Source organism: Anoplolepis gracilipes, chromosome 8 (assembly GCF_047496725.1).
Source record: "Anoplolepis gracilipes chromosome 8, ASM4749672v1, whole genome shotgun sequence".
Taxonomy (NCBI): domain Eukaryota; kingdom Metazoa; phylum Arthropoda; class Insecta; order Hymenoptera; family Formicidae; genus Anoplolepis; species Anoplolepis gracilipes.
The window spans coordinates 2,709,081-2,722,500 of NC_132977.1; the positions used below are offsets into that span (position 1 = coordinate 2,709,081).

Sequence of the window (13,420 nt, forward strand, 5' to 3'; positions counted from 1 at the left end):
TATAAATATGTGACGTAACGCGCGAGCTTTGGAAATCGATAGTTTCCTATCAAAACATCGGCAGAAAATTTTTCCCGTCTCAAAAAAAAAAAAAAAAAAAAAGAGAGAGAGAGAGAGTACAAAACGTATAAATTAATATTGCGCAATATTTATTGCGAGACGTGTGTAATCGAGCGATTGTAAGAACTCGTTAGAGCTCGAAAGTAAGAAATAGAAGAACTCGTTCGATCTCTCGCTTGGGCAGTGCAAAAACCGTATCTCTAGTGTTCCAGTGATTCAAAGTATATGGAGCACAACAGGGGTCGAGGGTACGGCCGTATATATACACGCGAAATATAATGGCAATACGGAAAAGATGGCCACAGGCTGTAATTTTTTCAATAATCGCTACATGTGCATACATTTTTACTTTTGACTACCTGCAAAGTTTTTCATTTGTTCACTAAAAACTGTTACAACGTCGAATAAATTACAGTCAAGCTATCGTAATCGACGTTAGACATATTATAAAGATATATAGATTATTTTATGACCTATAATTTTTATTTTCGTTTTCACTATTTTTTTATAAATATTATATGGTCATCTTTTCCTTAAAAGTTGGGTAAGATGGCCAATGCTTATGTTGTACCATTGTGATAATATAAAATTTCTATTAAATTAATTTTCCTTTTAATTTCGATAATATTACGTAATTTAAGCTTCAGTGAAGATAATATGAAATCAAAAAATTATTAAAAAATACCAAAAATAAAAGTATGTTTTTTGCATTTTAAAAAACTATGGCCATCTTACCCGAGTTTACTTTATTTCTCGCTCCGCGAGATACATCGGGCCCGAGATGGGCTCGAATAGCGTGACACTCGACAAATGAGATATAAAGCTACGAATGAACCATTTCTCGCGCAAGAAACGTAATTCGTGACGAAATTTCAACGTAAATGTATTCTCGAGTTCTCCTCTTTTTACGTCGGAGAGGTTCTTTCGACGTAACCCTCCGGGCGTAATTGTTGCGACATATATACATAAATGGGAATGTGTGTTTGGTCCTTTCGACTTTTAAATTATTTTTCATTGAAATAGAGGAGAAAGAGAGAGAGAGAGAGAGAGAGACTATTCTCTCGCGATTCCCGAGAGAAGTCTCTCTTTCTCTCTCTCTCTCTTTCCTTTCTACCTTCGAGCGCTTCGCCGACGTTCTCGGGACGTCCGGTCGAATCGCGCGGGATCGGCGAACCACGAGATACGATTTATCCATTCACTTACGGGGCCTTACGCAGTTTAATTACATGCCCCTTCGCTCTTACTCGGTCTACGTGAACGCTCAGTAACAGCGTTCATCGAGGACACTGACGTTTCTTCATTCGATCTTCCCCAACTCTTATCTGTCATCGCATCTTTTGAATTTCATTCGAGGACCCCGAGGCATGATCCTGTAGTGTCTGTATTAATCACGCAAATATCTCATCAGTTTGAGCGATTGATTTTTTTCATTCGTCAGAGTCTTATTTCATTTGTCGACGAAAGTAAAAGATATAGCTTAAAATAGAGTTTTATTTAAAAATATATAGTAATAAATTATATGCAAATATTAATTAAATTATTTTAATAAGTAAGTATAAAAAATTTAGATTATATAAAAGATTGAATTAAATTTTAATTTGAATTATATGAAAAGACGATATATATTGTATGACACGTGTCAATCTGTTAGATTAAACACACATCGTCAATATTGATACGATGTGATTTTAAGGAAAGACTCGAGGTAAAAGTTAAGTAGTTTTTTCCATCGAAGATGTATCTTATTTCATCTATCAATAAAATTAGAAGATGGCTAAAGATGGAGAAAGTTTTCTTTAAAAATATATGAAGTAATAAATTATATGAATAATTTATTGCTTTAAATTATTTTAATAATAAAGCATAAATAAAAAATTTAGATTATATATAAGATTGAATTAAATTTGAATTATAAAAAGACGTTATATGACACACGTATCAATCTGTAAGACTAAACGATGATTGTCGATACAATGTGATTAAGAGAAGCTTTGACTTTAAAAGTCTTCTCCTTTTATACTGATCATCTTATATTCCTTTTAGAGTCTGGTGTAATATTTTCGCGCGGACAATCGTCTTGTAATTGCAATGCCACGAAGAGAGGCGCCACATAGATAAACACCAAGTGCCAAGCTATCCCTGTCTAACACTTTCTCTCCTTTCCAATACTATTAGCTGTCGAACGCTATAAACATCATGTCTAACCGTTCATTCCTAATGCCAGTGTTAAATAGCATCACTTTAAAAATTTACCTATGCGAATTTTCGCTTAAATCCACAAACCGAGTTGCGTAACGCTACGCATTTTCCTAAGCCTCGGAAAAATCGTGCGAAAAACTTCTCAGAAAAAAAGAATATTCTTACTTTGACAATATCTTTAGTTTCAAAATGTAAATCTTGAAATGAAATTATATTGCGTTAAACAAAAGAAAATTTGCTTGGATAAAGACATTTTATATAGTTCAACCAAAAAAATATATTCTTCTTATTTAAGAATAATTTTCTTGAATGGAGAGGAAAAAAATGTTGAATAGAAAAAAATAACACATGTTCAAATCGAAGATTATCATTTTCTTAGAGTTAAAATCATTATTTTATTCTTGAAATGACAATCGTAGTATTGAAATAAGATTATAATATTGTTGAAATTTAAGATTTTTTAATTCTTCGAAGAAGATTATAAACTGTTGCGTATGTATAAAACAAATGAGCGCGTTTATATGAGTATATAAGTTTTGATTTGACATTTACTTTTTTCTGTGCGCATACGCGTGTACAAAAAAAATCTATCATATACTAACAAATTCCGAATAACTTTTACATTAAAATGTCACATCAAAAGTTCCGATCGTTTGTTTTCTAAAACTTTTGCGAGCTCGTCAGCGAAGCGGAAACACCTTGATCTCGCCTCCTGGGAACCCGCGACTCCGGTCTTACTCTCGATTAATCAGTGCAATCATCACGTAATTCTCGCATCTACTGATGCAATCCGGACGCGATTCGTCCTTTAATGGATGGAGTAATTGGCGCACAAAGTGCTGAGTTTTTGCAGGATCTGTCATGTCGTACTCACAAAAATATTATACATTCAAATAAATAAAGTGCGGTAATTTTATCTTCTTGTGATAATTTTTAAAACAAATAGAGAAAAATGTTATATCTTGTGTACACTTTTAAGCGCGAAAATAAATTTAGATAACGTTTAACGCGCTACAGGAAAAACTTAGGAATATTATTTTACTTTTTTTCTAAATATATTATAATTTGAAGTAAAATTTATTGAAAGAGTTTTGTATATATATATATATATATAAAATATAATCTTTTTTCACAAGAGGGAAGGGTATTGATGATTGCATTATTATAGACTTGTATCAATTTTAAACTCAATCGCTAAGAAATTATTCTGCGAATAAAAATATTGATTTATTTAACACAAATGACGTAATTTTTGCTCACTCATCCGAATCCATCTGAAAGCAATGCTTCTCGGAGAGACGATCGTATGCGGGATATCATGAGAAACGGCATGTTGTATAATAATGCAACGTCGATCCCCTCGCTGGCAGATGGATATAAACCATAGACCGAAGCGGTAACGAGGCATTATATACTTTCTAGGAAGTATCCAAGGCGGAAGGGGTACCCGGGGTCATCGAGGTCAGGAAAATCGATATATGCAACAAGAAGCTGCATCGCGAGACTCTGTATCTTCCGATTTCTTCCGCTTTAAGAACTATCTAAATTCATCATCAGCTAAATTATACCTTCATTTAAGAGTCCCAATTACTTTTCGATTTCAAATATTCTTCTTTTCGATAGTATAATATTATATTAACCGCTAATATCGAAAGATGCTCTCAGAGAATGTATGTATATCTCTAAAAGGGAACTAATGTAAAATTAAAAAAAAACCGTAAATTTAATCTGCCATGGAAAACATAACGTATTGTGCGATATTGATCGAAGGGAAATCACTGTGTAAAGCGCCAGTAAGATATCCCGAGAGGCAAGGGAGAGACGTGTCTATGAGAGACGAGTACTGAAAAGCTGTGGGAGCGCGGCCAAGCATCATCGGTACCGAGGTAGATAGATAGGAATGTTTCTATAGTCGAAGAAAGTTAAGAATTTTCACCTCCTAGAGAAAGCATACCGCATGACGCATGTAGATATTACGCCACGTAGAATTGATTCCCCCTCGTCACGACGGCCTTCGATCCGCGTAGTTGTCGTTGTTGACACGACACGATAGACCTCTCTCACTGGGTCGTCTCCGTCGAAGCTTCCCTCTTTCGTGTTCTTTGCCCCTTCATCATCTCTCTCGTATCGCTGTAATTTTTATATCTTGCGTCTTCTTGCGAATAACTTTCTTGTCTCGATACAACAATTTTATATTTAAAAATTAATATGAAAATTGTCTTTCGCAAAAAAAAAAAAAAAAAAAAAAACGGTCACTATTTGTCTTCATCTTTTTGTTCAATCAAAAACAATGTATCAAAATTTTGATATACATACAAGTTAGTCTGTCCGAAAAAAATTTTCATTCGCTAATATAACACACAATCAATTAAAAATCAATTAATATGCAGTGCCTGACCTAAAACAGGTCAGACAAATATCTCAAAAATTGAATCCAACAGGCAAAAATATTTCAGACAAAAGTTGTTTGGCTTGAAGGGAGACGTAAGATGGTGCCATTGGTTCGACTTTGGCATACACCCAAGGTCTTCTTTCTAAGAGTCAAACAACTTTTATCTGAAATATTTTTGCCTGCCGCGCTCTATTTTTAAGATATCGATTGATTTGTTTTAGGCAAGACACCCTATGTGTGTATGTGTGCTATATACATACACACACACACACACACACATATATATATATATATATATATATATATATATATATATATATATATTAATAGAAATAAATAATATTGATTAAATATTATATATATATATAATATTTAATCAATATTATTTATTTCTATTAATTGTATGATTATAACGCTATATATGTTATATATAGCGTTATAATCATACAATTAATAGAAATAAATAATATTGATTAAAAATAAATATTTTATATATATCGTATATTTTATTTGTTTTTTTGTTTTCCAAAATATTTATTTATTTCATTACATATATACATATATATATATATATATATGTATATATAATTGTGAAATTCGCGAGCACGAAATTATATTCATACATAGGATTGATTTGGATGAGAGCAGAGTAAATTCTAAATAAACGAACCATCTGATTTTGAAGTAAATCGTTTCTCAGAATTTTCACTTATGCTTCTCTTTATATACTCGGGTCCGTGTTACGAGAGAGCAGAAATGATCTGCGTAGAAATGCGTAGTAGCGTAAATCGCGATAGGGGCACTGTTGGTCGCATCACCTCGAACATCATCCAAGCACCCAAGAGTCGCACGATTCTTACGCAATAGAACGAGTTACAAACGCAGAGCGATTACGCAGTAAGCAAGCGAATTTCACACTCGGACATGTGGCAGCCCAAATATACAATAGAGCATAGTGAAATGGGTTTTCAGAGAGTAATTTCTACGACACACGCGCAAAAAAAATTACATGCTATTACACAGAATGATTGCTGTTAAAAGCAAAATCTGATGAATGATTATATGTTGCAATTGAGATAATAAATAAGCAAATATTTACACATCTTTTGTTCCTTACTATATATATAGCGTTATAATCATATAATTAATAGAAATAATACCTAACTTTTTTCCAAAAGAAATAATATTGATTAAAAATAAAGAAATATTTTATATATATCTATATTGCACATTTTATTTGTCTTTTGATATATTATAATATTTGTTTCTTTGTTTTTCAAAATTTTTTTTATTTATGTATTTATTTATTAAAAATTTATTTTGTTTATAGTTTAAAACCTGAATGAATAGCTACTATACCACAAGTAAGATTCTTATAAGTCACATTTCTAAATCCAGCAGTCTCGATCATATCCTAAAAACATAATAGAGAATATGCAATTAAAAACAAAGATCATATTAACAAATTTTCAGATATAATGTAACAAAAGCTTGATAATTAAATAATTAAAATAATCATAGAATTAAAATTAAAAAAATAATAATTTAAATCATATTAGAATAATTAAAATGAAAAAACTAGAATTGTAAAAAATATCTCAATACTTAAACATGTTATTAAATTTCTTATGTAACAAGTAAAAAATAATAAAACTAAAATAAATATAGAGACTTTACTTTGAACTCTTCTTGTTTTGGAAATTTTCTTATGCTTTCTACAAGATACTGATATGCTTTCCACTGCCCACTGATCAACTGTCCCATCACAGGTATTATTTGAAAAGAATATTGATTGTATAACCTAAAACAGATATTTAAGAAAATTTTACTATTTTAGTCCATGCATTATTTTACACACAAATTTTCTCATTTCAAAGCACATACCATTGTAAAGCTCCACTATTGACATGGCTAAATTCTAGGCACAAGAATCTTCCTCCTGGCTGTAAAACTCTGTATGCCTCAGACAATACCTGCGATTTAAATATTCTTTAGAGTTTCTAAAATATAAATATATAAATTTAACTTTTTTTTATAAGTTGCAGCATATATTGTAACATATAATGAAATAATGTACTTTTAATGAACCTTTATGTTACATAAATAATTAACAAGTAAATCCAGTGTATTATAAACACCTTGTCAATATGCGTTACATTCCTTACTCCAAACGCTATAGTATAAGCGGTAAAAGATTCTTCGGGAAAGGAGAGATTTTCTGCATCCTCCTGCTTCCAAGTAATACTGCAATTACTGTCCTGCGACAAACCCAACCTAATTGCCCGTTTTTTTCCAATGTCTAGCATATGTTGATTAATATCGCACACAGTTACATAGCTATGTATAGCTTGCAGATTTGGTGTATTCTTTAGAAAGTTCATATACCGGAATGTAATGTCGCCTGTACCACCAGCAGAATCCAAGAGATGGGTTCCATGAGTCGGTCCTAATTCTTGTACAAAAATATCTTTCCAAATGCGATGGATACCCATACTCATAACATCATTCATTACGTCGTAATAATTGGCAACATTTTCAAATACAGTATACACTGAAAAAAATAAATATTATTCAATTAAATTATATACATATACTCAATTTTTAATGTAAAACTATGTCTAACACAGATTGTAAAACTGTTTAGTTTAATATTTATCAATCTTCTACGTACAAAAAAAAAGGGAAAAAAAATTTGATGTAACTATTATTAAATATGTAATATTTAATACCCTCGTTCATCTTTTCACTCTCCTTGATTGTTTGAAAACCGAAATGCGTTGTCTTCTCATCATTTTCCGAAGATGGATTCGACGTTCTTGAATAATCGCATTTGGTTACAACAGTTTTTAGATATTTATCCAATATCCGACCTTCTTTCATAATATTTATGCAGAGATTTTTACAGACCATCATATTGTAAAACGATTGTACGAATACGAGTGTGAACGATTCAAAAAATTCAAAACACAATCAACTGAAGAATATCTTTGACCACTGAATCAAAATCATAATATAAATATTAATTACGGTATATTGATATATTCATGATGGATGTGTTCAGGAAACGCACTTTTGTCGCTATGAGTGCGCTTTGGCTAAAGACTTATTTTGGGCGCGTTCGGGGAGACGCTATTAGCGCTAACAGCATCGTTCTATCTTTGTTTAACTTTTGATGAGTAACAAAGATAGAATGAAACGGCGTTAGCGCTAATAGCGTCTCCCTGAACGTGCCCTTTATATAAGAAATTGATTGGTCCATTAGCACAAAGAAATGGACCAATCAATTTTATTGTGCACATGCTTATGCAGCTACGCAAGTTTAAGCTGGATTTACAATAGGTGTAATAAGCCTAAGTCATAAGAAATTAACCAATCACATTCGATTATTCTTCTCATATTTAATCGTGATTTAGAACTACCCTGAATAAGTTCTAAGAGCGACCAAACTTTAATTAATTCGTTTTCCCTTTCTTTCTAAAAACAGAAATCTATAAGAATGAAAAGGAAAGCGAATTAATCGGAACTAAATGATTGTATTTATTTTTCATAAAATAAACCGTTGACGTGTCGTAATGGCGTTTCTTTGAACGCACCCGTAATGTCAAATCGATTTTTCCGTTTTTGCGAAAACTGCACGTGGTGGCAGATGATTGGCGATCATTTACTTTTTCGTCTTCCCGCGTGTGAAAAACATAGAATGCTCCAGAGTGTACTGTGTTGAATACATTTGACATTCGATATTCGATACCGAATATATCGGTTTATTCCGTTGGTCATACGTCAATACGCTGGAGATCAGAATCGTTGTTTCACAGTATGTAATTTACGTACGTAATTTAAATTTGCAATTAGTTTGTGATAATTTTGTATCTTATTGTATATAACAAAGTTATAACAAGAGTACCTAATACAATTAGAGTAATTAGTTATCGTTTATAACGATAATTTATATAATAAGTGAGGCTTAAACATGTGTCTATCTCGATCTTAATGAATAAAGACAGACATATATTTAAAGTCAAAATAGTTATGCAATCGGGCCTTAACTATATATCAAATATTTTTTTTTTGCTCAAAAGAGAAAAACGCTTTAAAATTAATTGTTATAAAAATACATGATTCATATTGTGCTCTTTTTTAGTAATATATATATATATATATATATATATATATATATATATATATATATATATATATATATATATATATATATTATAATCTGTGCATTTTGTAATAAAAATGATAGATATTTTTAAATTAAAAAAAAATTGCATTTAATATACGTTTTTTTGCAAAAATGTTTTTTTTTACAAATATCTTTTTTTTTAACTTACATAATCTCAATAATTAACTTACTGTTTACATTTAAATTAGAGGTCATATGTATTCCTTTCTTGTATGATCTTATGTTCCATGTATGTACAAAAAAAAAAAAAAATATTTACATCTTATTATATGAAGCACAATTCAAGGTAGTTAATATTTTTTGTTTCTATATTTGTGTTTAATATGTTTTCATCTCTTTATTTTTCAGAATTTGAGAAAGTGTGCTGAAAGTTTCCTATATCAAAATAAGATTGTTAATAAGATTTTAAAGAGAATTATAGGAGATCCTTATAAAAATGCTAACAATTGCTTATGCGATATACATATTTGTACGAAGACGACAGAGATTACAATTTGAAACTAATTTAAGTAAATTGTGTAAATCAGATGGTCAATCCTCTATTATGTATTGTTTTGACCAATATTACTTTCGAGGTATTATATATTTTCACATATATAGCAAACTTGATTATTTAGCAATTTATTGATAATGTTATATTTATTAATATGATTTGTGAATATTTTATATAATGTGTTGTAATTAACACGTTCGCGACGGGATGTACCACCGGCGGTCAAGAATGTACCACCGGTGGTACATCCCGTCGCGAACGTGTTAATAGAGAATTAGATGTATTGTTGGAAAAATAATTTTTCATAATTGTATTTTTGCACTGATATTAGAATTGTTAAATAGAAAAAAATATATTTATATATTACTAACTATATATTTACTAATTTAAAAACAAATTTGTTTGTAATTGTTTTAAGATTTAGAGTTGGGGAGAATTGGCTGTCCATTATTGAAAAAGAATTTTGAAGTTGACTTTGAAACATTTTATAATTGTCAAACAGTTTTGTGTAGCATAGGGTCAAAAGTATGTATAATATTTAGGAAATCTTTTTTCATTTACATTTATAAACATGAGTGAGAATGTCATGAATAATGACTATTATTTTTTTAGCGAGAAATTAATATATCAAGGTGGTTGATACATAAAGATAAAGAAGCATCAATATACTTTCCCTTTGAAATACCTTTCATCAACGATCAGAGTTCAAGCAAATCTAAGAATTGTGTACACTTTCTTATCGAACTTGATTTTTCAATGTATCGCAAGGATACCTTAGAACACTGTATAAAAGTATATTAATTTTTATTTATTTTCTTTATTGTATATTATATGAACAATTATATAAAAAAATAATTATGTTTATTATGCATACTTATCTTACAGATTCAAGATTATGGTGTACTCAAGGCATGGGAAATTAACAATACAAGTCTAAATTTGCTTCTAGAGTCGGATATTAATCATATTGTAAACTTGGGAACTATGTTTCTACAGGGACGATATTTTATCAACAATTGTTTATTTATAAATCGTATACTATGTATGTATCATTTTTGCATTTCAGATTTCAGATTATGATATATTTCAATTAGTTTTATTCTTTTGTTTCATCTTTCTAGCTGTTGCAGTAAAAGGAAAACCATGTGTTTATCATCTTATTAAAAAATCCACAAAAACACAAATATGGAATAAAGGCAAGTAATATTAATGTGCTCTTATAATTGTTACATTTCTTTTCAATAGTTATGTTATTAATGTATTTTTCATTTAGAAAATCTTATAAGAAACCTTCACAATCTTGATAATGCAGCTAAAATAGCCGATGTAGGTTATCCTATAGCGATTGAATCGCTTAATGTAAAAGTATATTTGCAAAATGATACTCCAGAGAATTTCAAAAAAGGTAAAGATTAACTAATGTGCACAGTTTAAACAGTTTTTCTAATTGTATATGTAAACTTTTTAAAATTTTTATTCTTAAAAAAATATTAAAATAATTAAAATATTAAAATCTATTAACAATTGTTTAGTTTCGCTAGAAAAGAAGATTCAACAGGAAATCGATGAACTATCGTTCACACTAACTCCACCTAATAAAGGTCGCTCAGTGGAAGTCATATTACCAAAGAATGAAGAATTTTCTGAAGATGTCAATAAAAAAGAGGACGAAATTATAATTAAACCTCCAAATGTACTCATTTATACAGAATCTGCACAAGCAGGCAAAAATATAAAAGCTGTATTAAGTAAAATACTAGATCCAGAGAGGTATATAAGTTAGATATTACAATACAGTTCTATGTAATTGGTGATAATAAGCTTGAGCAACTTTTTTCCGAATTAAATATCTCTATTTTAAGAATTATTAGTGACATATATTTTTTTTTTAGATATATCATTTCTTACTTAATAGAAAAAGAAGCTCCCAGGAATACTTGGATAGATCAGGTTGCTTTAGTTGTCGTTTGTGGTAATGTTAAACGGATGGTTACTAACCGGTTTATGGAATACATTTTATGCGGTGGTAAGCTTCTGTCATTATGCTCCAACATGCTACGCACTGTGCTGCCATCATTCAACACTACAGAAATGTGTGAAAATAAACTTACTGCTTTTTCGTACGGAAACTGGGAGCACGTGCGTCTAATACATAGTATTTGTTGCTATCAAGCATCTCCCAAGCGAAATTTTTCTGAAGACGACGAAGATGAAAAGTAATATAATATATATTTTTTCTGTGTTTTTAATAAAATAAAATAGTACAGTTATAACATAAATATATATCGAAAAATCGAGACAGAAAAATATTATAGATATTTAAAATGCATTATTTTTACAGGAGATCTAACTCCAAATCTTCAGCTCCATCAAAACAACTACAGCAGTTTAAGTATATAGATGAATATCACAAGGAATATTCGTTTCAAGTGGAAATATTGTGTGAAGAACAAACGTGGCAAAATCCAAGTATATTACTTGCAACTACCAGCAATGGTGGGAAAATAGTGTTCTGCCAGATCCATTTGGAAACAGATCCGATGGATTACGAAGACCAAAAGGAATTTGAGACGCTCAAAGAGAACGATCACGCACGTTTAGAAATAATCAGTGATCTGTTGAATAGGCATCTAGAAATGGAGATAAATCGTGCTACCAAATTATCGACTAAATATACTCCAGCTTATCTTATAACTAAACCTGAGTATAAAATTGTGAGTAAGCTTGATAATAGTTTTCATAATAATAATAATCCTAAGCATTACACATTACAATCAACAGTTGAAGGCTATAATTTGTCATAAATTTACAAAAAAATGTTATTTTGTTGTATTTGTAGCCACAAGAGTTGCTTAATCTGATGAAGGATAAATTAAAAATGTCAGATTTAGAGATACAATTCTGCACTGATGAAGAAAACTTCAGAAAAGCATCAGAGAATTTCCTACCTATTATAAGGAATAATGAACCTTCGAGTAATTTCTTACCCAAGCGTTATTATAAGGTAAATTTTGTTTCAGTGCTTAATAGTTTACTTTTCAGCATTTTCTTAATAATTTCTCTTAACAATAATTATGCATTTAAGAAATTCCGTTTAATGCATTTTTACATGATTTACTTACACTATTTATAGCATGTAATTAAATGAATTTAAAAAAAGAGGGGGTATTTTTTAGTTTCTGCACTTAAAATTAAATTTTATGAGAAACTTTTTTTTCCTCCAGGCTCTCAACACAAAGAAACTAGGTCAATTAGTAATATATTCAGATGTTTTAAAATGTACCATGAATGTGGTGGAAAACCGTATGACACATGGATTGGCGGTTATTTCACGACAACAAACACAAGGACGAGGTATTTCATTTTTCATTTGTATGCTAATGGAAAAATTATAACGAAAGTTATTTTTAGGAAGATCTTCCAACACGTGGCTTAGTCCAGTAGGTTGTGCTATGTTTACTCTACAAGTTCACATTCCTAAAGTTTCGAATCTCGGTGGACAAATATCAATTCTGCAGAGTATTGTCGCTGTAGCAATGATATCAGCTGTAAGATCTCTTCCAGGATACGAGGTATTTTTTCTCTTCTCTCATTTTTATTATGCAATTTTAGTTTCTACATTGTAGATTTTCATGTATATATTATTTGAAAATACCTTAAAAATATTGAAATTATTAATATATGATAACTATTTATGTGTGTATGATTAATTCATATATTTCATATAGGAAATTAATCTTAGAATAAAATGGCCTAACGACATATATGTCGGTAAATCGACTAAGATTGGTGGCTTGATAGTGCATACACTTTCAGATGCGTCAGATTATATTTGCAATATTGGTATGTAAAAATAATCATAATATAAATGTAAATTTTATGGATAATTTTATTTGTTTAAAACAAAAATAAAATTATATATTTCAGGTGCTGGTATAAATATCTCCAACAGCAAGCCTACAACATGCATTAATGATGTAATTTTACTATATAATAATAAATATAAAAAAAATTTGAAAAAGTTCACTTATGAAGAATATTTGGCGCTTGTATTTAATGAATTGGAAAAATTGTTAGATTGTGTAGAAAA

General features: G+C 30.0%; 2 protein-coding genes across 3 annotated transcripts in view; one reads left to right on the forward strand and one right to left on the reverse strand.

Moving 5' to 3' along the window:
• Positions 1-5,913: 5,913 nt before the first annotated feature.
• Coq5 (ubiquinone biosynthesis protein COQ3, mitochondrial) lies at positions 5,914-7,722 on the reverse strand. The gene is made up of 5 exons (XM_072897785.1): positions 7,381-7,722; positions 6,790-7,202; positions 6,536-6,624; positions 6,329-6,452; positions 5,914-6,065 (listed from the first exon to the last, which is right to left on the reverse strand). The coding sequence occupies exons 1-5, from the start codon at positions 7,562-7,564 to the stop codon at positions 5,976-5,978; spliced, it is 900 nt and encodes a 299-aa protein (XP_072753886.1). The 5' UTR covers positions 7,565-7,722; the 3' UTR covers positions 5,914-5,975.
• Positions 7,723-8,306: 584 nt separating this feature from the next.
• The window catches only part of Hcs (holocarboxylase synthetase-like protein), a 5,759-nt gene continuing 645 nt past the window's right edge, over positions 8,307-13,420 (forward strand). The window contains exons 1-15 of one of the 2 annotated variants that reach the window (XM_072897786.1): positions 8,307-8,465; positions 9,186-9,412; positions 9,749-9,855; positions 9,943-10,122; positions 10,216-10,372; positions 10,452-10,526; positions 10,604-10,735; positions 10,863-11,100; positions 11,223-11,546; positions 11,672-12,044; positions 12,170-12,334; positions 12,555-12,684; positions 12,742-12,902; positions 13,059-13,173; positions 13,258-13,420. The exon at positions 13,258-13,420 is cut by the window's right edge and continues 51 nt beyond it. In XM_072897786.1, coding sequence (XP_072753887.1) covers positions 9,274-9,412; positions 9,749-9,855; positions 9,943-10,122; positions 10,216-10,372; positions 10,452-10,526; positions 10,604-10,735; positions 10,863-11,100; positions 11,223-11,546; positions 11,672-12,044; positions 12,170-12,334; positions 12,555-12,684; positions 12,742-12,902; positions 13,059-13,173; positions 13,258-13,420 — 2,459 coding nt within the window. In that variant the 5' untranslated portion in view covers positions 8,307-8,465; positions 9,186-9,273. Of the gene's footprint in view, positions 8,479-9,185; positions 9,413-9,748; positions 9,856-9,942; positions 10,123-10,215; positions 10,373-10,451; positions 10,527-10,603; positions 10,736-10,862; positions 11,101-11,222; positions 11,547-11,671; positions 12,045-12,169; positions 12,335-12,554; positions 12,685-12,741; positions 12,903-13,058; positions 13,174-13,257 lie in introns of both variants that reach the window. The other variant, XM_072897787.1, reaches the window with a different exon arrangement.

Bases quoted from the DNA above. Each gene is read 5' to 3' on its own strand.
- Coq5 (XM_072897785.1), bottom strand. From the start codon at position 7,564: ATGATGGTCTGTAAAAATCTCTGCATAAATATTATGAAAGAAGGTCGG. The intron at 6,453-6,535 runs GTATGTGCTTTG...TATCTGTTTTAG, and splicing joins AATAGTGGAGCTTTACAATG to GTTATACAATCAATATTCTT. The intron at 6,066-6,328 runs GTAAAGTCTCTA...TTATGTTTTTAG, and splicing joins CAAAACAAGAAGAGTTCAAA to GATATGATCGAGACTGCTGG.